This window comes from Scleropages formosus, chromosome 3 (assembly GCF_900964775.1).
Source record: "Scleropages formosus chromosome 3, fSclFor1.1, whole genome shotgun sequence".
Lineage (NCBI taxonomy): Eukaryota > Metazoa > Chordata > Actinopteri > Osteoglossiformes > Osteoglossidae > Scleropages > Scleropages formosus.
In genome coordinates this window covers 35,578,055-35,602,191 of record NC_041808.1, presented here as the reverse complement: position 1 = coordinate 35,602,191, position 24,137 = coordinate 35,578,055, and the positions used below count along the sequence as shown (strand labels likewise).

The 24,137-nt window shown below is 43.2% G+C and overlaps 1 protein-coding gene across 1 annotated transcript; it reads right to left on the bottom strand.

Annotated features, from left to right (window-relative positions):
• Nucleotides 1–2,703: 2,703 nt before the first annotated feature.
• LOC108922544 (myosin-16-like) lies at nucleotides 2,704–23,455 on the bottom strand. The gene is made up of 42 exons (XM_029249996.1): nucleotides 23,246–23,455; nucleotides 22,549–22,692; nucleotides 21,349–21,505; nucleotides 20,553–20,580; nucleotides 20,355–20,454; nucleotides 20,108–20,200; nucleotides 19,820–19,883; nucleotides 19,459–19,557; nucleotides 19,131–19,234; nucleotides 18,100–18,238; nucleotides 16,445–16,713; nucleotides 15,846–16,016; nucleotides 15,547–15,723; nucleotides 15,274–15,459; nucleotides 15,076–15,163; nucleotides 14,618–14,735; nucleotides 14,253–14,373; nucleotides 14,015–14,151; nucleotides 13,817–13,898; nucleotides 13,560–13,733; nucleotides 13,235–13,462; nucleotides 12,763–12,867; nucleotides 12,400–12,486; nucleotides 12,153–12,298; nucleotides 11,891–11,981; nucleotides 11,745–11,801; nucleotides 11,562–11,648; nucleotides 11,237–11,482; nucleotides 11,003–11,120; nucleotides 10,702–10,829; nucleotides 10,385–10,581; nucleotides 10,096–10,228; nucleotides 9,779–9,995; nucleotides 9,470–9,606; nucleotides 9,130–9,233; nucleotides 8,759–8,951; nucleotides 7,870–8,073; nucleotides 7,067–7,192; nucleotides 6,769–6,939; nucleotides 6,438–6,638; nucleotides 5,436–5,662; nucleotides 2,704–2,979 (listed from the first exon to the last, which is right to left on the bottom strand). Exons 1-41 carry the CDS (start codon nucleotides 23,453–23,455, stop codon nucleotides 5,459–5,461), a joined length of 5,841 nt encoding a protein of 1,946 aa, XP_029105829.1. The 3' UTR covers nucleotides 2,704–2,979; nucleotides 5,436–5,458.
• Nucleotides 23,456–24,137: the final 682 nt, after the last annotated feature.

Below are 24,137 nucleotides of genomic sequence, written 5' to 3'. Positions count from 1 at the left end.
AAATAATTAAGTACTATTACATTCACATTAGATTTATTCATTTAGAACATTGGTTCTTGGGGTGTTGTGGCGCAGTGGGTTGGACCACAGTCCTGCTTTCTGGTGGGTCTGGAGTTCGAGTCCCGCTTGGGGTGCCTTGTGACGGACTGGCGTCCCGTCCTGGGTGTGTCCCCTCCCCCTCCGGCCTTACGCCCTGTGTTACCAGGTAGGCTCCGGTTCCCTGTAACCCTGTATGGGGCAAGCGGTTCTGGGAGGAAAAAAAAAAAAAAAAAAACATTGGTTCTCAGCCGGGGAGCATGGAGAGATCGGGGGGGGGGTGCATATTGTTTCGAAGAAAAAAAGCACAGAGACAGGTCATTATTTGGGTACTCAGTGTATTTTATTGCTTTTCAACTGTAATGTGCATAAAAATGAAAAACCTATAAAAATATATGTAAAAATCTCTTCATTATTTAAAAAATATAATTTAAAAAATATTTAAAAATAATCACACACATTTTCAGAACCGCTTGTCCCATATGGGGTCACGGGGAACCGGAGCCAACCCGGTAACACAGGGCGTAAGGCCGGAAGGGGAGGGGACACACCCAGGACGGGACGCCAGTCCGTCGCAAGGCACCCCAAGCGGGACTCGAACCCCAGACCCACCGGAGAGCAGGACTGTGGTCCAACCCACTGCGCCACCGCACCCCCCTTCATAATTAAAAATATTTTAAAAACGCATTCCTTCTCCCTCCGCATTTTCTTTCTGAGTTGGAGAGGTGGAGCTTGAGCCCGCCTTTTATGTATAGCTGGCAGTGTAGACACGAGTCAGAACGTCAGAGATACCAGTCAAACTAACCCATGGTGATAAGTTGGTATGGATAAGTTCATCACACGTGCTAAAAGGATTTGTGGCGATGGTCCGTCGTCAGCACCTCCAGCTAAAAAGTCTATAGCTCTTGCTCTCTGCCTTCGTTTTGGTTGACTGTGATGACTGAATATCCTCAGTTGTCTGACGCTGCAGTTAAATTGCTGCTTCCATTTGCCTCAACTTATTTGTGTGAGGCTGGGTTTTCAAATTGACTGTGTTGAAAACAAAATACCGAAATCGCCTGCAGGTGGAGGATGACCTCAGGCTTGCGCTGTCCAACATTGAACCGCGCATTGTACTTCTTTGTAAAAAGAAGCAAGCGCAGGTTTCCCACTAATTTATAATGGCATGGCTAGCGAAACGCACCCTACGTCCCAGTTTGCATATCACATTACATTACACGTAATGTTACAAAATAATTCTATATTGTTCAAAAACATTTTTGATAAATTAAGGGCGTATTCCACTATTGTCCTTTATATAGTTTTAAAAGAAAAAAAAAACATAAAAGTTAAAAAGGTAAAAAAAAGTACAAAAAATCTAAAAAAAAAAAGATCTATCTATCTATCTAGTCATGGGGGGGGGGGGGGGGGGGGGGGTTGTCACATAATAGGAGAGGTTGGGGGGGGGCTTTAGTTCCAAAAGGTTGAGAACCACTGATTTAGAAGATTCTTTTCTCCAAAGTGACATACATCTCGTAGAAAATACACTGTGCATTATCTTGGAGAAAGAGACATAGCTGCAGATATGTGACTCTTAAGTACAGTTAGTTTGTTTGCTTTACCATATGCACCAATGTTCATCACACAAGTAGCTGCATAAAACTTTGCCAGAATATCACCAATTCCTAATCACATTCCCAGTAGTTTTTTTTTGAGATATAAACAGTATAAGTAATATAACATGCAAGTGAGTACACTATCAGGTACAGCCCTTCCCTGACAGTCTTGGGCAGTCTCTCCCTGCAGAATTGTCTAGACTGCAAATGAACACTTTGCCCTCTGCATATCACATTCAAATGACAAAATTTCTAATAATGAACTAACTCTCAATCTCAGTTTGTAAAGTACATGAGTTGGAGAGCAATTATAGAAACACTGGCACCTACTCTGGCAGTCAAATTTCTACTTCCATCCAACTTCATGGCTGTTGTCGTCAGTTCTAGTGCTCACCTGTACTCAATAAAATCTGCAATTATCTGTCTTACTCTGCATATATAGTCATCTCCCAAGTGTAAAAAAATATCAGTGCCTTCAGACAAGTCATTGAGAAGCAATTGCAGAAATTGACAACAGAAGGTCTGTAAGGTATGTGTATATGACTATATAGTAGATTAAAGTTCAGGTTTCAATAGATAATATAAAACTAGCATCAGATTTAAAATTTGTAATTTGTAATTTTATTGAAATAAATGGTTAATTGACCCTTATTATTGAGGGCACATTTTCTTTCTCAAATAAAACTAAATACTTATCAAAAGGGGGTGCGGTGGCGCAGTGGGTTGAACCACAGTCCTGTTCTCCGGTGGGTCTGGGGTTCGAGTCCCGCTTGGGGTGCCTTGCGACGGACTGGCGTCCCGTCCTGGGTGTGTCCCCTCCCCCTCCGGCCTTGCGCCCTGTGTTACCGGGTAGGCTCCGGTTCCCCGTGACCCCGTATGGGACAAGCGGTTCTGAAAATGTGTGTGTACTTATCTAAAGACATGTGTATTTTCTTCTAATTTGGTTGCATTTAAAATGGTTTTGCAATAAATAATATTTTTTGCAGTATTCATTGAAGTGAAAGCTGTCTGTAACACGTATATAGTGACGAGACAAAGTCTGCTTTTGCTTAATTTTTATTAAGACTCTGCAGCAGAATGCACATGAAAGTACAGCAGCAGGGTGATGCACTGTGATGTACTCTCCATCCTTGACATGAGAGTGCAGCCCTCTCCCATACACTCCCCACTCATAATAAATTCCCATAGACACATCTACAAAACACAGACAAACAGGACCTCGACAAACACCACTGCAGTATTAAGTGTTCACAGATGCAGTTTAAGACTTTTGAGTGCCTTCAGGTGGGTCTTCTGGCCTTGTTTCCTCACAGCCCCAAAGAGTGGTTGGGATGCGGATGGTATCACCCTGGGCCAATAGCAGAAAAAAAGTCTTTTAAATTTCTTTAATTACAGTCAATGACTTAACTGTAAGATTATTGTATTTACTACATTTGTGTGAACAACATCACACAAGTACTACATTTCCCATCAACAGTTAAATATACATGTATAGGTTTCTCTCCTGTAACAAAAACTCCTTTATGAGGATCCTGAGTAATGAGCAAATGTAACTTGTACCCAAAAATTTACTTTATTTATTTAAATAAATCAGAAGAAATGACTACAAAGTCGATCATCGACCTCCGACCTAGGGTGTCCTGGTGCCAAGTGCACTGATGGACACCCTTATGCATGAACATGGTGTTTGTTATGGACAAACCGTGACTAGCACAGAAATCCAATAACTCACCACTCGGGTGCAGATCAGGGAGGCTGTTCCTCCCAATCACGCCCCTCCAGGTGTCACTGTCGCTGCCCACGTGGGCGTTAAAGTCCCCCAGTAGAATGACAGAGTCCCCAGTGGGAGCGCTTTCCAGCACGCCCTCCAGGGACTCCAAAAAGGCCGGGTAGTCTACACTGCCGCTAGGCGCATAAGCACAAACGACAGTGAGAGACCGTTCCCTGACCCGAAGGCGTAGGGAGACGACCCTCTCATTCACCGGGATAGACTCCAACACATGGCGGCTGAACTGGGGGGCTATTAATAAGCCCACACCAGCCCGCCGCCTCTCACCCTGGGCAACGCCAGAATAGTGGAGAGTCCACCCTTGGTCGAGAAGAGTGGTTCCAGAACCCAAGCTGAGAGTGGAAGTGAGCCCGACTATATCTAGACGGTATCTCTCAACCTCCTGCACTAGCTCAGGCTCCTTCCCTGCCCGTGAGGTGACATTCCAAGTCCCAAAAGCAAGAGTGGCGCCTGAGGTTTGGGTCGGCCGGGCACTCGGCCCCGACCACCGCCCAAATCACAACGCACTGGCCCCTTATGTCCTCTCCGGCAGGTGGTGAGCCCACCGAAGAGCGACTCCACGTCGTGGCTTCGGGCTAAGCCCGGCCGGGCCCCGTGGGCATAGACCTGGCCACCAGGCGCTCGGAGGAACTGAGGAACTAATTTGTAATAATGACTTTGAACAAGTGGGGATTAACCCTTGATTTAGATTTTCTCCATCTTGAAAATATAACCCAGGGACTGTGCGTGTGGTGCGTTAGTGTGCACGAGCTGAGACAGGCAGAAATAACAGAACAGTTCTACTGCTCTACTTCAAAGTAGATCACTCAAAATCCTCCTTTTGTTTTGATGGGGCACACACCCCATGTCCTAACTGGAAGTGTAGTACAGCTAGGCTGTACTTGAATTGTGCTCTTAACAGGTGAAGCTTGTCTGAGTCAGTGTAAATTAATAGTAATAAAGCATTTTTTTCTTAGAAATGTCAAGAATCCAGAAACACTATGATATTCCACATGGATAATCCTATCATACTGCTTTGGGGAAAAAAAACCTCTTCACCTCTAATAAATATGTACACCTGCTCACATTCACACACACACACACACACACACACACACATTTTCAGAACCGCTTGTCCCTTACGGGGTCACGGGGAACCGGAGCCTACCCGGCAACACAGGGCGTAAGGCCGGAGGGGGAAGGGGACACACCCAGGACAGGACGCCAGTCCGTCGCAAGGCACCCCAAGCGGGACTTGAACCCCAGACCCACCAGAGAGCAGGACTGCGGTCCAACCCACTGCGCCACCGCACCCCCCTTCCCAACACATTTTCAGAACCGCTTGTCCCATATGGGGTCACGGGGAACCGGAGCCTACCCGGTAACACAGGGCGTAAGGCCAGAGGGGGAAGGGGACACACCCAGGACGGGACGCCAGTCCGCTGCAAGGCACCCCAAGCGGGACTCGAACCCCAGACCCACCGGAGAGCAGGACTGTGGTCCAACCCACTGCGCCACCGCACCCCCCGCCCTGCTCACATTCATTAACAATATATTCACAATAAAAATTAAACAGACTGCAGAGATTTTAGTAGATTGAAGCAGAGATTTGACATATACAGATCAAGAATGGGAGCTTCCATTGTTGAACTTCTCCATCGTACAGGTTGAGCACTGCTTTCAGATTCTGGGGGACATAACTGTAGAGGCTAAAACCATAGAATAGCAGCCCAAAGGTTTCTAGTTCAAACTCCAATACCCAATATTGTTGTACTTCCCTTAAACAAGGTTCTTATGTTGAATTATTTAATAAACAGCCGTAGAAATGGCAAAATACCATATGGTGTCTTGCTTAAAGGTGTTAGCTGAGCTGCAGATTGTTATTACTCTCAGATTTTTTTTTTTATTGTTGTAAGTACTGAAGAAACGTTTTCCAAGTAATGACTGAGAAGATGTGAAAGCAAAGCATCACAAATGCATAATCCTCAGGTAACGGATCAGCACTTTCATGCAGATCTCATTACCATGCCATTTACCTGCTGCATCGCGCCTCGTAGTTTTACTCCTCAGAGGAGCCCTTGGAAGTGGAGGATTTGGACACCTGTATGATTTCCACCGAGGTGAAACCTTTGCTCGCAGAAACACGGTTTCTGGTCCTCAGCTTGTTCAGGGCCATCTCCGCCATGCCTGCTCTCTCCTCGGCATCATCCAGCTCATGCACCGTCTTCCTGTACTTGGATAGACTAGTGTTTGCTTGCTCCTCCTGCAGCAGAGAAATGAACTCAAAGAGATCAGAAAGATTATCTCATAACTGCCTCGGTTGTTTTTCATATCTGCATGCTGGTATTTTCTATTTTTGATCAACCATCTGTAAATTTTTCACCAACTCTTGTGTTGTGATGATGAATGGGCCATCAAGTTTAAGTCGACTCATATTGGCCACTTGCTTGGTTTTCACAATAAGGGAGGGAACAGAATGTTCTTTATGGATACAAACATGGGAAGAACATACAATCCCCACTACCACCATCCATATCATTAGTTGTGAGGCTCAGGTATCTCTGCACTGTGGCATACCATCCCTCCATTTTATTTCCTGCTTGTCCTTCTAGGGTCGCGGTAGCAACAGGGAAAGCAGAGAGGCCCAGCCGCCCCTCTCCCCGGCAATTTCCTCCAGCTCAGCCCGGGGTATCCCCAGCCGTTTCCAGGTCAACTGTGAGATATAATACCTCCAGCGGGTCCTGGGCCGACCTCGGGGCCTCGTCCCAGTTGGCCATGCCTGGTATACCTCCAAAGGAAGGCACCCAGGGGGCATCCTTAGCAAATGCCCGAACCACCTCAACTGGTTCCTCTCAATGGCGTGCCGTACCACTTACATAATGTCTGTCTGAGCACATAAATGTAATGCTAAATACACAGTCCTTCATTTATTATTCTTTCTTTGTGAATATTTTCATACCACCACCATGCACTAAATCAGCAGTTCCTTATGATGGATGGATGAGTGTTTTCAAGCATGTTGATGTATAGATGCTCACAGCCTCTTCAATTTGCCTCTTGTAGGACTTGAGTTTGTTCTGCAGCCTCTCCACCAGCTCCTGCATGCGCTGGTTGGTCTTGTGGTCTTCCTCGGTCTGGAACACTAGCTCCTTGAGGCGCCGCTCATGCTTGTGGAGGGTTTTCACCGTCTCCACATGACGCTTCTGCTCTGCATCTAACTCTGTCTCAAGCTCTTTAACCTGCGTGCAACAGCAATAGTATCAAGCAATTTTCTTGGTGTATATATGTTGATTTTAATGTCAGCACCTGAGACAGACTGATCAGTTACAGAATATCATAATCAAGGTAGGAAGGGTAAGGTAGACTTACCCTAGTTTCCAGTTTCTGAATGGTTCTCTTTCCAGCCTTCATAGCAAGCTGTTCAGCCTCCTCTATCTTAAGCTGAAGGTCTTTGATGGTAATCTCGTTGTTCTTCTTAATCTTTTCCAGGTGTATGCAGTGGTCTTGTTCTTGTCGCAGCTCCTCTGCCATGCGGGTGGCCTGGAAATAATCCAAAATGATTTAAGAAGCAATGGCATGCAGTATCAAAAGTATGCCCTTCAGAATGCAGAGAACATGGTTCATCAGAGCAGGAAAAATACTGCCTATGTATTATACATTAACTTACATCAGTGATGGCTTTTTTCGCTCTCTCATCAGCAGCACGGAATTCGCTGATCAGCTCTTCATTTTCATTTGAGAGGCGCGTCACGTCTGCCTCTAATTTGCGCTTGATGGTTATTAAGCTCTGGTTCTGATTGAGGATAGGCATAACATGTCTCCTTGATACATAGCATTATTTTAAACATAAATATTTAATATTAGCAGTGTAAGTCACCTTGGTGAATAAGGTGTGTGGGCTGATTACACTACGTAGAGTTCATTGGAAGTCGCTTTGGAGAAAAGTGTGTGCTAAATAAATGAATGTAAAAAGACTCCAGGAAACATGTCAAACACACAGAACCCGGAACCCTGAGACGCAACTGGACAAATTCAAACGGAAACACGAAGGCTTTCGGTGCAAAGAAGCTTCAACCAAAGGTAAAAATGGAGGAAGCAGCTGTGAATCTACGTAGTGGAACTGACTCCGCATCTGAACAGTGCGGTAAAAATACAAAACAGAGGAACTATTATTTCTGAGGAACTAAAGTACTCGGTGACCGGTGAAACGGCACGGCGTCGACACCCCTCAGCTTTAAACCACCAGAGAAGGAAACAGTTTAAATTCCTTCGCTTTCTCCAGCTTCGTCACATGGCCCACAGCGCAATACCGGGGTACGAAGCGCGTTCCCTAGGACAAGCGGTTCTGAAAATGTGTGTGTGTGTGTGTGTATTTAATATTAACATCTTTTATATTGAATGTATACAAATATATAAAAAAAGCAAGAATCATAGTTTTTCTTCTGGAATTTCATGTGGAGCTTTTTTTACCTGAACATTGAGCTCATTGTATCGCTCAGTCACCTCCACCAGCTCCTGCTCGATGAGCTTGCGAGAGCGCTCTGAGGCTTCCAGTCCACTGCGCATCTCCTCGATCTCTGTCTGGAGAAGGCTGAGGCGGCGCTCCTGCAGGTTGTACTGCTCCCTCAGCTCCTCGTGCTGGCGGGCATCCTCATCCATCTGCATCTGCATGTCCTGTAGGGCACAGAAAATAGAGAATGAAGCATTAACTTGGAGGGTCATTCCCTTGGAGCAGCTGTATGGCCAGTTCTAGTTAAACTACAGCTATGCTATGCCCTATTTCAGCATGGTGGCAGAGTGAGTAGGGCTGCTGTCTCACAGAGCCTGAGTGGTGCGAGAGAACATGGGTTCGATCCCCACTCAGTCTGTGTGGAGTTTGTCTGTTCTCCCAGTGTCTGTGTGGGTTTCCTCTGGGTGCTCTGGTTTCCTCCCACAGTCCAAAGACATGCTGTTCAGGGTCCCCCATAGTGTGTGTGTGTCACAGAGAGAGTATGTTCCACTGATGTATGGATGAGTGACCCATTGTAAGTAGTGTATCTAGTGCAGTGTAAGTCACCTTGGTGAATTAGGTGTGTGGGGTGATAACACTACATAGTATCCATTGCAAGTCGCTTTGGAGAAAAGCATCTGCTAAGTGAATAAATGTATTTTGTAATTATGGGTGATAGAAGTAGTATAATTAGAAACAGACTGATTTAAATGTTTCATTGCTTGGCAGAACAATGGCACTTTGGTTTTCAAAGGATTTCCATGCGGCTTTCTGTACAGATGCCATCAAAACTGTGCAGACATCCAGTGATTGTGTGGAGAACTTCAAGTAGCTAGGCCACTCAAGAGGTCACTATGTTGTTGTTTTCACCTTGATCTGCTGCTGCAGCCTTTTAAGGGTTTTGACCAGCTCACTGTTGTTCTTATTGGCATGCTCTAGCTGTATTTCCATCTCATTCAAGTCAGACTCCATCTTCTTCTTCAGCCGGAGTGCCTCTACCCGACCTTTGGCCTCTGCCTCCAAACTGGCCTGCAGGGACTCAATGGCACGTTGTTGATTCTTCCTGGAAAAGATGCGTCAGACATATAGAAATATGGAAATCTATCACAGGGTGTTAAAGCATATTACTGAAATGAGCTCATTTTTCAATTTTATACACATGCTGTTTAAATTTGTATAGGAGGATCCTTAAATTTTCTAGATGGTTAATGTGTGAATGTATGCACATGAACAGTCCCGACCTTGTAACTTCAAACTCTTCCTCCTTCTCTTGAATTCTGCGATCAATGTCAGCCTTGACCTGAGCCAACTCCAGCTGAACACGAACCACCTTACTTTCCTCAACCTAAGAGCGAAACAGTCAGATTGTTTGTAATAGCACATCCCATATCCTGTAATTCCAATAAATAGGAAGTTCCAGAATTAATTTCTTTAAACATCAACATCACACTGATATTGCACTGATTTACAATGCTAATGATATGGTAGAATTAAAAGTCAATAAACAAGCTTGAAAAACAGTCAACATTAAATCAGTATACTGTTTTCTACAGTATCTAAACACTAAGGTTTCTGCTGTACCTCCAGGGAGGCTTCAGCTTCCTCCAGGGCCACTTGAAGCTCATCTTTCTCAACCTCCAGCTTCTTCTTAATTTTTTGCAGCTCATGGATACTTTTTCCTCCTTCTCCAAGCTGCTCTACAAGATCCTTTATCTCCTCTGAAACAGACAATGTATTATTCTTGTATTCTGTCATATCTGCAGTTTTTTTTTGTGGGTCGGACCGAAAATCAGTAATTTAGTCGATTGAAAGAACATGTATGAATTAGAACAAGTACATTATTTCTTTATTAAAATGACTATTTACTCCTCTCATGTTTTGAGGCTTTACCTGTGAGGATCTTATTATCCTTTTTGACAGTCTCCAGATGATCCAGGGACTCTTCATAGGCTGTCTTTAGTTTGTACACCTCTGTCATGTACGAGCGACATTCCTTTTGGGAGTTGTCCAGTTCCAGCTGTAGTTCCTCACACTTCTGACTCCACTCAGCAATCATCTTATCAAATGCACGCTGCTTCTTGTCTAGAGCTGCAGCTGCTGCATTGGCCTACAGAAAGGAAAGGCCAAGTCCCTTATCAATAGGAGAGCTCATCATTGTAGCTGGTGACTGAATAATATCAGCAGGACATAGGAGAACCCATTCATACCTTTTCCAAATCAATGGTGAGGTCTTCCACCTCTCCTTGTAGCCTTTGCTTGACTTTCTCCAGGCTGGCAGCCCGAGCCTGTGCTGCCTCTGTCCCTTGCTCAGCCTCCTGTAGCCTGGCTGTCAGCTTGCGTCTGCAGGAAAAAAAATTGGGTATTTTTTAGGTTTTTTTGGTTATTTTTTCTCTGGTATCAGTCAGAATGTTCATTGCAACCCTGTACCAAATGATCCTCTACAAGTATAAAGGAAAAATCTTTGCCTACTGTGGGGAAAAAACAAACCCATCTTACTTTGTTTCCTCCAGCTCTTCAGTTTTCTGGATGGCATCTGTCTCGTATTTTGTTCTCCAGGTGGTGACCTCAGAGTTGAGTTTGGAAATGAGACGCTGCATTTCAGCCTTGCTCTCCTGCTCCTCTTCCAGCTGCTCCTTCATCAAGTCCATGTCATGGCGGGCATTGGCTAAGCCCACCACAGCTGCACTGCGAGCCTTAAGAGAGAGGATAATGGGTTAACTATTTATCCAGTACAGCAATGGGCTCTTTTAATCAGTCCAATATTATAGGTTTCATCAGCGCTTTAAAAGCTTTTATTAAGTCATGCTGATCACCTTGGACTCTTCATCCACTTGTCTCTTGAGCTCGTCAGTTTGGGAGGTTAGAGTGGCCTTTATACGAGTCATCTGACTCAGTTTGCTCTGGGTCTCCTCTAGTTCACGACTCAAATCACTATTCTCAGCTGTAACGTAAAAGAACGGGCCAGAAATTAGATACACATTGCTGCTGTGCTATAGTAACTAAGTGACAGCACAAGAATGAACTTAATTTCACATGTGTTTCAATGTTTGAAATTAAATTTTGTTATACAGTCAGCTTTAAAATCTTAGACTTTCTGTGTAGCAAAAATCATACCGGACAGACGAGTCTTAATGGCATTTAGTTCTGTCTGGGACCTCTCCATCTCTGCCAGCCTAGCATTAGCTTCTGCCAAACCGTCCTCCAGCTTTCGAACATGAGCCTCAGAGTTCAACTGCAGACCAGAAAGGATGATTTCCAGTATAACACTAAACCCAAACAGAATTCATTAAGGCCACTTGAAACCTTTTTTGCAGATCATTTGTTAAAGCCTGTCAACAGATGCTTTACCTTTGCCTTCTGGACTGATTCAATAGTGGTGTTAAGGTCATCGATCTCAGCTTTCATAACCTGCTTGTCTTTCTCCAATTTTACTCTGACCCTCTGCAAGTTCTCCATTTGTTCAGCCATCTCAGTCATAGAATCTGAATGCTTCTTGCGGAGGGCAGAGGCTGTGGCTTCACCCTGGAGGGCTGCCTCCTCTAGCTCCCTGCGGAGCTTCAGGAGCTCTCCTTCTCGCCTCTTGTTTTGCTCAATCTGGAAGTGAAAGTGAGTAAAGCTTGCGAGCTTGCACAAGTATTTTCTAAATCTAGGAAGTTTGGGTTCATAGGTGCACCTGAGCCACGGTGGCCCCTCCAGCTTCTTCGAGTCGGTCTGAAAGGTCTTCCAGGTCTCGGGACAAGTCACTTCTCTGTTTCTCTACCTGGTCAGAAGAAAGAGGACAGAGATGTGCTTTAGAGGATGTCAATCTCAGGAGATAACTGCAAATGATCCTCTGTAAAAAAGTTGACATTTATACCTTAGCTCTTATAGCTCTCTCAGCTTCCAGCTCTTCTTCAAGCTCTTCAATGCGGGACTACGAATAGATAAGACTGGGGGTAAATACACTATGCATAGATGCTATTAACTATGTTATGAATTCAAAAATCTATAATTTCCCATTGCCTGGTGCTCTTTAAGCTTCCTCTGCAATATGGAGTTTAATGACTGTTCATCCTCCCATTTTGTGTTCAAATGATTGATCTCCATGTCCCTCCTAGAAAAATCATAAACACACCATGAAGAAATGTGTCCCTGTACTTCTTGTTCAACCCATACTCTGGAACATTGTTAACAAAGGTTGTAATAACAGGGAATAATAAGAACCACATGTAAAACACATAGAAAAGTATGGCAAAGCTTAAAAAAAAAAAAAGGAAAAACATACTTCTTAACAATTTCTTCCAGGTCAAGCTTGGCCCTCTCCATTTCGTTGAGGTTTTCAATAGTAATTTTCAGGTCACCCTCTGCCTTACGACGAGCTTTTTCTACCTCAGCCCGGATTTTCTTTTCCTGTTCCCAGTTGTCCTCCAGCTGACAGAGAAAGAAAGAGCAACTCCATTACAAGATGAAGGTAAAGGAAAGCTGAGAATTCCCCCACTTTGCACTAAAACCTGCCTTGTTATGATACTGACCTCATGGACTTGAGTTGTTAGCTTGCTGTTGTTCTTGGTGAGGTGGTTCACCTTATCTTCCTCTACTTGAAGATCATCCAGAGTTTTCTACAAACAGGAACCACACTCATTAAATATCAGTAAAGCGCTATAATAAGTTCTTCATTAGGGTAGCCATTAGTCGACTGTCTTCTTTGTTTGTATCTGTTTTTCTTGCTTTATGCCTGTGTTAAAGCGCTCTATGTCACTGCGTGAGAAGAGCGCTCTATAAAAATAAATAAATAAAAGCACGACTAAGTTACCATACAAGAACAGTAGGTATTTATTTAATCATTTTATTCACTGTTTGACTCTACATTTCTACATGGTGTTGTTATTAGTCACCTGTTGTAGCTCTTCTAGAACCCTCTTCTCCTTCTGGAGCTTGGCAATAGTGTCATCTCTTTGGCCAAGGTCAACTGTCAGTGAGCGCACCCTGTGGTCAAGTCCCTATGACGCAAAACCAAGGGATGCGCCTGTTCAACAGTTCTATCATGGAATTCTACTTTTCTCAATAAAGTGAGACACCTAATAGCACAGTGTTGGTCTATTAGTGTGTCTATTATTAGCAGCATTGCTTTCATGTACATTCATTAGTTTGTTGGTCACCTTAAATGCAACTTTGAATTCACTTCAACTTGCAGACATTTTGGGGATTGAAGCTATATTATGAAGTGTCACTTTGGAAATAATGTCCTGCATCTCCCCCAGCAAGGTAACTCCTTTCTGGTATTCTTTTTTTCAGTGTTTTGTTATAAAAATTGATGAAGTACTATAAGTACTGTTTGATGGATGGTACTTGTTAAAAATGCATTACCTGTTTTTCCTTCTCTGTCTTCGCCAGAGTGGACTCCAGTCCCTCCAGGTCCCTCTTGAGGTCATTGAGCTCCCCCTCCAGTTTGCGCTTCTGTGACCCAAGACTGTTGGCAGCGCTCTCCTCCTCCTCCAGGCGTTCTTTCATGTCCTGTATCTCACTTTCCAGACTGATTTTCTGCTTCATCAGCTGGGTGCAGCGTTCCTCTGCATCTGCCACTGTGTCTTGTTCCTGTAGAAGGGGTGAGAATAAACAGCAAAACCGCAGGCTAAATTAATTGAGCAAATCCCGATCTTTGCAATATTGCCATGTGCAGTTGGAGACTTACAGCTGCCAGTGCCAAAGCAAGATCATTCTTCTCTTTTGAAAGAGTCACAAGCTTTTCCTCCAGAATTTTGATTTTCTCAATCATTTCCTGTGTTTTTTCCAGGGCATTGCGCAATTCCTCTTCCTTAGCCTTCATTTCATCCTCTTGACGAGCTACATTGAGCAGTGGCTTGACCTAAAGGACACACAAACAGGAGTTGAAGAAGGAAAAATACCAATGAAGTCTGTGACTATGACTCTGCTCTGCGATGGACTTACCCTGGTGTAAAGCTTCCACCAGCCCCAATAGCGCAGCTGAAGAAATTTACGCACATTTCTCTGAAGAGCAATGAGAGCGATTCTAAACAAAAAAGCGGAGAAAATCACAGATTAAGTATCTATTAAAGCCTGTTATTGCCTCCTTATAGATGGAAAAACAAAGAGCAAAGAGAAATCCATCTTCCATCCACCACTTACCTTCTGTCAAGCATTTTCTTGAACTCAATTCTCATAAGGAAACCTCGCAAGCGGGCCTGAAGCATGGTCATTATCTTGGCCAGGCGTTCATCTCGCATGTCCTCCAGCTTGGCCAACACCCCAGCACGGAAGAACACCTAAAAATCATACACCATCAATAATCCTTATTGATATACAATGCACACCCTGAACCAATGGAACAAAAGTGAAGTCAGCCACAGAAGTCTGAATGTCTTACCTTTGTGTGCCCTATTCGGTACTCCATATTGTCTAATCCACACGAGCTTAGAATCAACTCTGAAGCTTTTTTATTGTCTACAAATCCCTTAGGAATTACATTTGGGTTCAGGATATAATATCTGCAACACAAAATAGTTATACACATCAAATATTCCTCTCTGTGAGCAAAACAAATTTTTGTATGTACTTTTTTTATGCTAGTCCACCAAAATAGATCTGTGGCATCTTTACTGCAATGTGAGCTACTAGAATATTTTTCCTTCTGCACACCAGTATCTCTAACACAAAAAGTCACACTTTACAGTGAATAGTGTTTAAAGACACAGAAGACTTTTAAAATGCAGTAAAAACGTGGATCACAACCTCTGCTTGAACTCTGGATACAGAAGCCTGTTTGGGAAGCCTTTTCTGCAGATACGAATTCCTTCCAACACACCATTGCAGGCCAGCTGGTGTAAGATAAGGAAGCAATCGCACACACCTAGGAAAACACCGGAAGATTTGCCCAGATTGCTCACTCCAACACTATCAAATGACAAAGAGCTTTATTGCAATTCTGAAAACACACACACAATGACAAACTGCTTATCCCAAGCGGGGTCTCGGTGAGCCGGAGCCTAACCCGGCAACACAGGGCGTAAGGCTGGAGGGGGAGAGGACACACCCAGGACGGGACGCCAGTCCGTCGCAAGGCACCCCAAGGGGGACTCAGACCCACCGGAGAGCAGGACTGCGGTCCAACCCACTGTGCCACCGCACCCCCTGCTAGTTTAAAAACAATTAATGCAATAAGATTTCTTTTGTACCATAAGGATTCTTACCTGATTGCTTGAACTCATTTGGCACAATGCATCGCACAAAGTGGGGAGCAGTGCTACGCAAGGTGGTCATTAATTTGTTGAGCTGTTCCTGTTAGAGAAAGACGACAAGGACATGAACTGAGAGAGGTGTGGAAATTGCAAAAAGAATAAGATGCAACTTCTGAAGTGAAGGTAGTGTAAGAGAGACAAGATGAGTACTCTGTAGAAGGCAGAAACAGTCTGGAAGGAGGCACCCTTCTTTTGTTTCCTGGTACCAGCAGCTGCTTCCTCTTCTTTGAACAGGAGAGCCAGAAGAGACATGGCAGACTTCTGGAAAAGTCCAGCTACAGTCTCATTCAGCGGATCCTTATTCTTCTCCAACCACCCTGAGATGTTGTACCCAACCTGAGAGTAAAATAGACACATGTGAGAAGAAACAACAACTTTCTGATGTTATCTTTGTTAACACCGTTTCCATGTTTGTAAACTCACAGTGCCAGCATAATGCACCAGCTCAAAGTGAACCTCAGGACCTTTCTTCCCACCCTTTGGCTTGAGGAAGTTACTAGACTTGCCCAGATGATTGTCATATAAGGCTGCCTTGAAGGTTGCATCAGTAGCCTTTGGGAATACACACTGCTCTTCAAGGATGGAAAAAATTCCCATAGGCTACAAAGTGGGATGACAAACAGTGTTACAAAATATGAGCAAACAGATAATATTAGGTCTATCAGTATACTTGGTAGGTAAATTAGCAGAAATAAGGGTTGTTTTAGTTAATGATGTCTCACCTTCTCCAGAAGTTCAATGCAAGCCTGCAGATCCAGGCCAAAGTCAATGAAAACCCAATCAATTCCCTCCTTCTTGTACTCCTCTTGCTCAAGGACAAACATGTGATGGTTGAAAAACTGTTGCAGTTTCTCATTGGTAAAGTTGATGCAGAGCTGCTCAAAGCTGTTGAACTTCAAACAAGAACAGATGGAAAAAAAAAAAAAACAGCAAATGTATACAACAATAAAGTTTTATGCAGCTACTTGTGTGATGTATATTGGTTCATATGGTGGAAAGTAACCAACTCTACTTAAGAATAACACATCTTCATCTAAGTCTCTCTGATGATGTAATGTACACATTGTATTTTCTGTGAAATGTATGAAATGTACGTCGCTTTCGAGAAAAGCGGTTGCTAAATTAATACATGCAAATGTATTTTGCCTAGTGCTGGTGGCACAATATAAAGATATGCAAAGGTAATTGAAAATGGATTGCTGTATGTCATTGATAGACCACCTCTGTTAACTGATTGTACAAAACCAAGAGTGAAAAGTCTTGGTTATGAATTATTTTACTGGTGGCTGTGCCTCGCACTTGTCGAGACTGCAAGACTCACCTCAAAGATCTCAAAGCCAGCAATGTCCAGGACCCCAATGAAATACTGCCGTTGCATCTTGGTGTCCAGGGTCTTATTGATCCTGGCCACCATCCACTTAAACATCCTGTCATAGACAGCTTTGGCCAAGGCACCAATGGAGTAGACACATTGGTCCTGGTTCTGACCTTTGGTCACAAACTCATTCCCCACTTTGACACGTGGCCTGGTAATACCCTTCTGCAACTCCCCAGAGTTGATTGCCATGAGGTGGGCAACTTTGTCAGCCACTGAAAGGAGGAAATCTGAGGTCAGAAGTAGCAGAGCAACCACATTATGTTGTAAGTAAGAGCTGAACTTTCAATGTTTACATATTACAACATTAAGATATTCTTAGAAGGATGCAATTTGTGCACTCACACACACACACAAAATGAAGTTACTTGTCCCAAGTGGGGTTGCGGTGAACCAGAGCCTAACCCAACAATACAGGGTACAAGGCTGGAGGGGAAGGGGACACACCAAGGACGGGACGCCAATCTGTCACAAGGCATCCCAAACGGGACTCGAACCCCAGACCCACCAGAGAGCAGGAACTAGCCAACCCACTGCGCCACTGCACCACTGTGCCACCGCACCCCCTTTAGTGCAATCACACAAAAGCAATTCCCATTAAAGTGAGATAACATAATTACTGTAGGATGTTTAAGAATCTATTTTCCCTATCATTATTATGAATTTCTGAATCAGTATTAATCACTTTTGTGTTACAGAAAAGCTCTTTAAAAGTATTTGTCTATATACATTGGTAATGGAAACACTGTGGGACCCGCTGAAAGTGTTACTGAAGTAGAAAATTACATTCAGACCGAAGGGGAAATAGACAGTAGCTGCTGTAACACTACAAAGTTAGAATATGTAGTTCTTACAGTGACTCAACAAAACACAATACACAGTATATCCTGTAACAGTGCAAAGATGGAATGTGCACTGCTTAGAGTACACTCAGAAATAGGTTACAGGTGGTCCCCAACTTACAATAGGGTTACATTCCGTGAAACTCATTGGAAGTTGACAATATTGTAAGTCGAAAATGCATTTAATACACACCTCTGCATGGCAGACTGGGAGATGGGGTTTGCTGCTGCTGCCTAGCTGCCAAGCATCACAAGAGAGTACACACACACACACACACACACACACACACACACACACACACATTTCAGAACCGCTTGTATCATACAGGGCCACAGGGAACCAGAGCCTACCCGGTAACATAGGGCGTAAGGCCGGAGGGGGAGGGGACACACCCAGGATGGGACGCCAGTCCATCGCAAGGCACCCCCAGCGGGACTCGAACCACAGACCCACTGAAGAGCAGGACCCGGTCCAACCCACTGCGCCACCGCGCCCCCCACAAGAGAGTATCGCACTGCATATCACTTGCCCAGGAAAGAAATCAAAATTCGAAGTTTGGTTTCCACTGAACGTCTATCGCCAGCTCACCATTGTAAAGTCTAAAAAATTGTAAGTCGAACCATCGTAAATCGGGGACCACCTGTATACAATGCATCTGGTAATGTTAAATGGAATATACAACAGATTACATTCCAGGATAAAAGGCTGAGCACTGAATACAAACAAAGTGTTATGAGGGCTAAAAGTTATAAACATACCCTCAGTGGTGTCAACCTCTGCCTGCTCCTCTCTAGGTTTCTGCTTGAACTTCATATTTCCAAAATGCATGATGCCTCCAGTCAGCTTGTAGATGCTCATCTTTTCCTCACTAGTGAAGCCCAGGATGTCAAAGGCTTCCTGGAAAAGCACAAGCATATGTCAAATGCCCCAGTGAACCTCTTTGTGCTCTAATGTTTTTGCACATGTGGAATGTGTTCACATCTGACAGGGCAATGCAGAATAAGTGGACAGGAAAAGTAGAACTGTTCCACTTCTATTATTACATTCACCTGAGGGCCTTGGAGTTTCACCTATTTATACAGCTAGACCTTTGACTGGAACAAGTCATGCCATGTGCAATCTACCTGTAACAAATCTGTACACCTCATACACCACTTTGCCTATTTGAACGATGGGCTTTCACACTAGGGTGACCGTAAAATCAGCAGGCCCATGGAATTACTATTTCTGATGGTCACTATTCACATCAATATTCACTAGTCTGACCCCAGTCATGGTCATTTTGAGATACCTGGAGAAAAGGTAAACAATGGGGCTCTGTCACCGTCAACAATTTTTTCCAACATTCGTTTATGTTCTCAGTTTAACTGTGTGTTGCAGAATAATCTGTTATTCTGAAATGTGTTACCTTGCTCATTTGCAGCACAGATGTTTAGACCTTAACTATGTTGTTAGTGAAGTTTTTGGTCTATGTGATGCAGTATGTTTAGCAGAAACGCTCTTTCGAACTGGCACGTCTGCTCTGCCGTAGAATTGATTTGAATAAAAATGACAACCTTTTCACTAAGTTTAGTTTCCACTCCATTTGCATTAGTCTGTACCCACTAAACTAGTGGGCTTTATAGTAATTATAAACGTGTAGAATTTTGAGGTAGAAATTAAGCAATTACAGCTATTTATCAGCCATTATTGGGTATTAAGTGCCAACTGACTGGTTCAGGAGTTTGTCATGAGCAGGGGATGTTGGGAAATTATGTACATGATGAAGATAATTTTTACTGTAACTTACATCAGTGAGCAGTAGCTCTTCACCATCATCCATATTGTCCACTACAGTCACACCCTGGCAAACCCATATATACTGACGGGGGTCTGGGTTCAGTAACAGTGCCTCTGTTGTAGGAAACACACACACACACACACATCATATAACCAAACATCTCAAACTCCTAAGAAAAATTTCTGAATTTACAGTAGTAAAGACATACATTTAAACTTGCGATTTAAAAATCTGTTGCTGCACTAAATAATTTGTCAGAGTGTTTTGTTTTTAGGGGCTTTCTGGAGGTATGCATGCAAAATCCTGGTTTTCTCTGACAGTGAAATAAAATCAGTACCAAGAAGTTCTGGCTTCTTCCCAGAAAGTAGTTGGTAGAAGATGTGGTAGCCACGTTCTGCAGCTTGTTGAGAGATGACACGAGATTTCTCCAACAGGTCTGTGGATGGAAGCCAGTTTAGGAACCCCTAAATTTTAAGCCAGCTGTAATTTAATGCACTGTAGTAACTGAAAGTTGGTAGATTTAAATTTAATATGAATTTATTTAATATTATTGTTGTGAATTGAGATAAAGTGATCACAGTATAGCCCTACTGTGATTGTACAGCATACATTTTTTAAAAATGCTGTTGAAAGTGAGGTTTTTTCCAATATACAACATTTCAATATATCATTTACAAAAACAAGAATCAGCTTCTTACAGCTCTCAATGTCAGCACCAGCCAGCTTAGCTGTTGGCCCGAAGTGGATTCGAATGAATTTACCCTGCATGAGTGAAAAAGGAGAAATATGTACTAAAAATGGTAGAAATAAAAAGTGATAAAAATACGGTTCATAATCATGCTGTCATTTACAGAATATATTAAAGTTTAACTTTAGTACAAATCCAACTGAGCAGACTTGAGTCTTTAATAAAAGACAGCCACTATTGCGACTCAGTGAAAGCAATTCAGTGGTACAAAATGTGGGGAGTCGTTCCAAAGCCTTACGAATCGAGAGGAGTTGTTGTTCCTGGTTGTTTTGGCATTGCCAAAAGCCTCCAGCACAGGGTTTGCCTGGATGATTTGATCTTCCAGGGAGCCCTGCAGTCAATAAAAAGGAAGACTAATGTGATGACACACCACAGACTTAACACTATTGGGACACAGCAGCTCTGGTATAGATAGAAATGGTTGTGTGGGGGCAGGATGGAGATAGCGGTGGGTTAGCTGGTTAGCGGGGATCCCCTCAACTCACCTTGGAGTCTGAACCAACCTTTCCCCCAGTGCCACCCACGTTGGCGAAGTACTGGATGACCTTCTTGGTATTCTCAGTTTTGCCAGCACCAGATTCTCCGCTAGCAAGACATTGATATTGAAGACATTGTAGAGCCTGTGACCCACTGAACATGTCTCATCTGTAAAAACCCACACTGTTAAAGGGATGAACACTCACGTGATGAGCATGGACTGGTTTTCATGTTCTGCGATGAAGGAAACAAAAAGTGAAGGTTTCTTTAAGTGTCAAGGGTGTAAATTTGATGACATAGCACACTTAGTTTGTTTCATATGGATGCTCCTCTAAAGATTCACACTGGTGTTTACTTTATATGGTCCATTGCACAGCTGTGCAAAGCAAATGGAGCAAGCAATCAATCATCGGTCTACTTTCATTTCTGCTGAGCTTCCGTTGAGTTGCTTTGCCAGACTTTATCTATAGTCAAACTTGTGCTTTGATTTTCACCAGACTGAGCAGTGGAGTGCTGCAGTGAATCTTTTTTAAATAATCAGTAATTGGTTGCATTTCCAAATGGTCTAGGAGCAGGACCCCTCCCTCGCCAGCTCCCCTGAGATAGCAACCTTTTGGTCGGCATCGTTAACCACTTTCCTTTCTGCCCTTATTCTCCAGAACCTCCCATCTATTCTCTGTTGGGACTTTCATCCCTTTTAGACTGATAAAAGTCCCAACAGAAAAATTTATATAAAATTCATAAAATATTGTACACTCAGTTTATTAAACTGGCACTTTGTTACATTCACAGAGAATTATTTCATAGATATTAATAGCACAGTAATATTTATTTTTACTTCTTAAAGGCTTCACAGTCTCCCTGAAGCCTGGAACCAAAAAGGGTTCCATGGACACTAGGCTAGAGAGCCCTGCTCTAGAACAAAGGGAACATTTTTCATTATAGTGTTAAAAGCTTTTGGGTTGCTAAGTGTCACGTAATACGATAATTTTTTTTACTTACCCATCATCATGTCATGATAGGCATTGTCAGAGATGGAGAAGAGATGGGGAGGAACCTCATTCCGCTTTTTCCCCTTGAACATCTGGGCAACTTTAGCCCCATAGATGGGTAGCCACTTGTATGGATTGATGGTCACACAGAACAAGCCTGAGTATGTCTACAGGAGAAATAATAAGAAAGTAATTATGCAGGAAGTCTATTTACTACTTTGTATATCAGGGGGTGCAGTGGTGCACTGGGTTGGACCGGGTCCTGCTCTTCAGTGGGTCTGGGGTTCGAGTCCCGCTTGGGGTGCCTTGCGACGGACTGGTTTCCCGTCCTTGGTGTGTCCCCTCCAGACTTACACCCTGTGTTGCAGGGTAGGCTCCGGTTCCCTGCGACCCCGTATGAGACAAGCAGTTTCAAAAATGTGTGCGTGCATGTGCGTGTGTGTGTGTGTGTACTATGGATATGTGAATTCAGTGTAGTTAAGAGTGTAAATTCACAGTACACACACAGGCTAATGCTGCTTCTCCTGGAGGGGTGGTGCTGAGAGCCAGAGCCTACCTGGCAACACAGGGTGCAAAGTTGAAGGGGGAGGGGACACACCCAGGACAGGATGCCAGTCCATCACAAGGCACCCCCAGCAGGACTTGAACCTGAGGCCCACCAGACAGCAAGACCTGGCCAAGCCCACTGTGCCCCCTTAAATTCACAGTACTTGACTTGAATAATGACTATAAAAGGTTCAAGGTTTGTCATCAGTACAAGTACTGTGTACAAATACCATGAAATTCTTCTTTGAGTGCTTCTCCACAGACTATGAACAAAAAACCAATAGATAATATTGGATAAAATAAAAGAATAACAATGAAAACAGTAACAATAAATAACAATACAAAGTACTTAAAACTGAGAATACTTAAAGTGACAGTGTAATGTGTCAATGTGCTTGGAGGGAACAATCTAACTCTAGTTACAAAAGGTGGCACATTGGTGGGTGTTGTATGCTCTTACAGCAGTGGGGTAAAAGCTGTTCCTGTACCTAGCAGTGCGGGCTGGAATAGACCTCAGCTGCTTTCCAGATGACAGAAAAGCAATCCCACCTTAATTCTCACCTTATTCTATAATAAATAGCATTGTACAGTCCAGATTGTACTTTTTCCTACATGTTTGTTTTTACATGTGAACATTTGTGAATTTAGATTTAAAAAACCTTACATAAATTCTCATGTTAACATAACGCTGGCGAAGATTATCCATGACACTGGCTTCGTTCAGGAACGTCAGATTTGCCATATCGCTGGCCTGGTGGAACTTGGGGGGGTTCATTTGCTGAACATCATCCTTCTTTACAGTGAGGGTCTGGAAAACAAAATCAGCATAAAACGTTTCAGGTCTCCAGAATCTGCGTTAGTAATATTCACCTGGGTGCAGGGCTTAATGGCTTATAGGTCCACGATCAAAAGAATACTTCAAGGGTACAACAATACAAAATCGCTCAGATTGTGAGTCAAAAACCTTAAGGTTACTTGTCGTTAACCACTACCGACAATGGACTTAAATATCTAAAGTACTGACATAAGGTATGTGTAAATGAATGGCTTTTGAAAGCCAATGTAAATAACTGTAACGTGCATGCATTATAAATAAGTAATAGTTATTTTAAAAAATTTAAAAAAAAACAAAAGAAATACTCCAAGGCATTCTGTATTTCAAATGAGCCTGCAAATGTTTAGTCTTAAGTAAAATCTGGCATCTTTACAAACCTGAGGTTTTAAGATTACAGGATTCAATTATACAGACTGTGGAAATTGCATACTGATGTAACAGATTAAGCAAAGACACATTAACAAAGATCATCTTATCCCATGTCAACAACATCCACAGTGTTCCTGCAAAAAAAGCAGGTTCTTACGGTGTTCTTGATTGTCTTGGCGGTGACCTGGTCACCCTGTTCAGTCTGGATCTCGGCTGCGATAAAGGCTTCCTTCTCGTCCTTCACCCAGCAGGATTTCTTGATGTCATAGGGCTTGCTCATGGCCTCCAGGATCTCCTTCTCGCTGGGAGCAAGGAAAGGCATGGGGTCCACATCGTCCCCACATTCTCCCTTGTACACGCCTGGCATGGTGGCTTAGCTTTCCGGAAGCGCAAGACCCAACCAAAAGGGACAATATATAATGACTGTGCAGCTGCTTTGAAAAAAAAAAACAGATACCAAATTACAGAATACAGTCAATCTGGGCAATAGCATCCATTGAGATCTAATATTTTTACAGAAGTTTTTTCAAAAAGTCTTACTCTTTATGCTTTAGCAAGACTTAGCACGTATGAAATTAGAGGGAAACAAACAAATAGGCTGAACTTAGTAAAGAAGTGAGATGGAAGATAAATGAAGGCACTTACAGCACTGGAGTGACAAAGACACTGGCAGAGGTGATGCTTGAGCACTGGGCTGGATGGGCTTTTATATGTCACCCATGGTGCTCCTGATTTGGCCAGAACTATTAAAAAAGCCATTAGCCAAAGGTTGACATAGCAGCACTACTCCATCTAGGGGAGATCAGTGGAAGGTTTGGTGTTTGGGGAATTCTACAATCTCTTTATGCCCTTTTCCAGATTCTAAAGAAAGACGGGGCACCCTTCATCTTATCACACTGGCCTCTGCCAAGATAACCTAAAAACAGCTATGATTCACACAAAACACAAAGCGCTTCACATACCATTATCGTAACTTTACTTTAAAAGCGTTTTTTGGTAATCAGCTGAAAAAGTTGTCCCAACCTAATAAGTTGTTTTTCCTTATTTGA

Bases quoted from the DNA above. Each gene is read 5' to 3' on its own strand.
- LOC108922544 (XM_029249996.1), bottom strand. From the start codon at position 23,455: ATGCCAGGCGTGTACAAGGGAGAATGTGGGGACGATGTGGACCCCATG. The intron at 22,693-23,245 runs GTAAGAACCTGC...TTTGTTTTCCAG, and splicing joins CCAAGACAATCAAGAACACC to ACCCTCACTGTAAAGAAGGA. The intron at 11,121-11,236 runs GTAAAGCATCTG...TCTGGTCTGCAG, and splicing joins AATCAGTCCAGAAGGCAAAG to TTGAACTCTGAGGCTCATGT.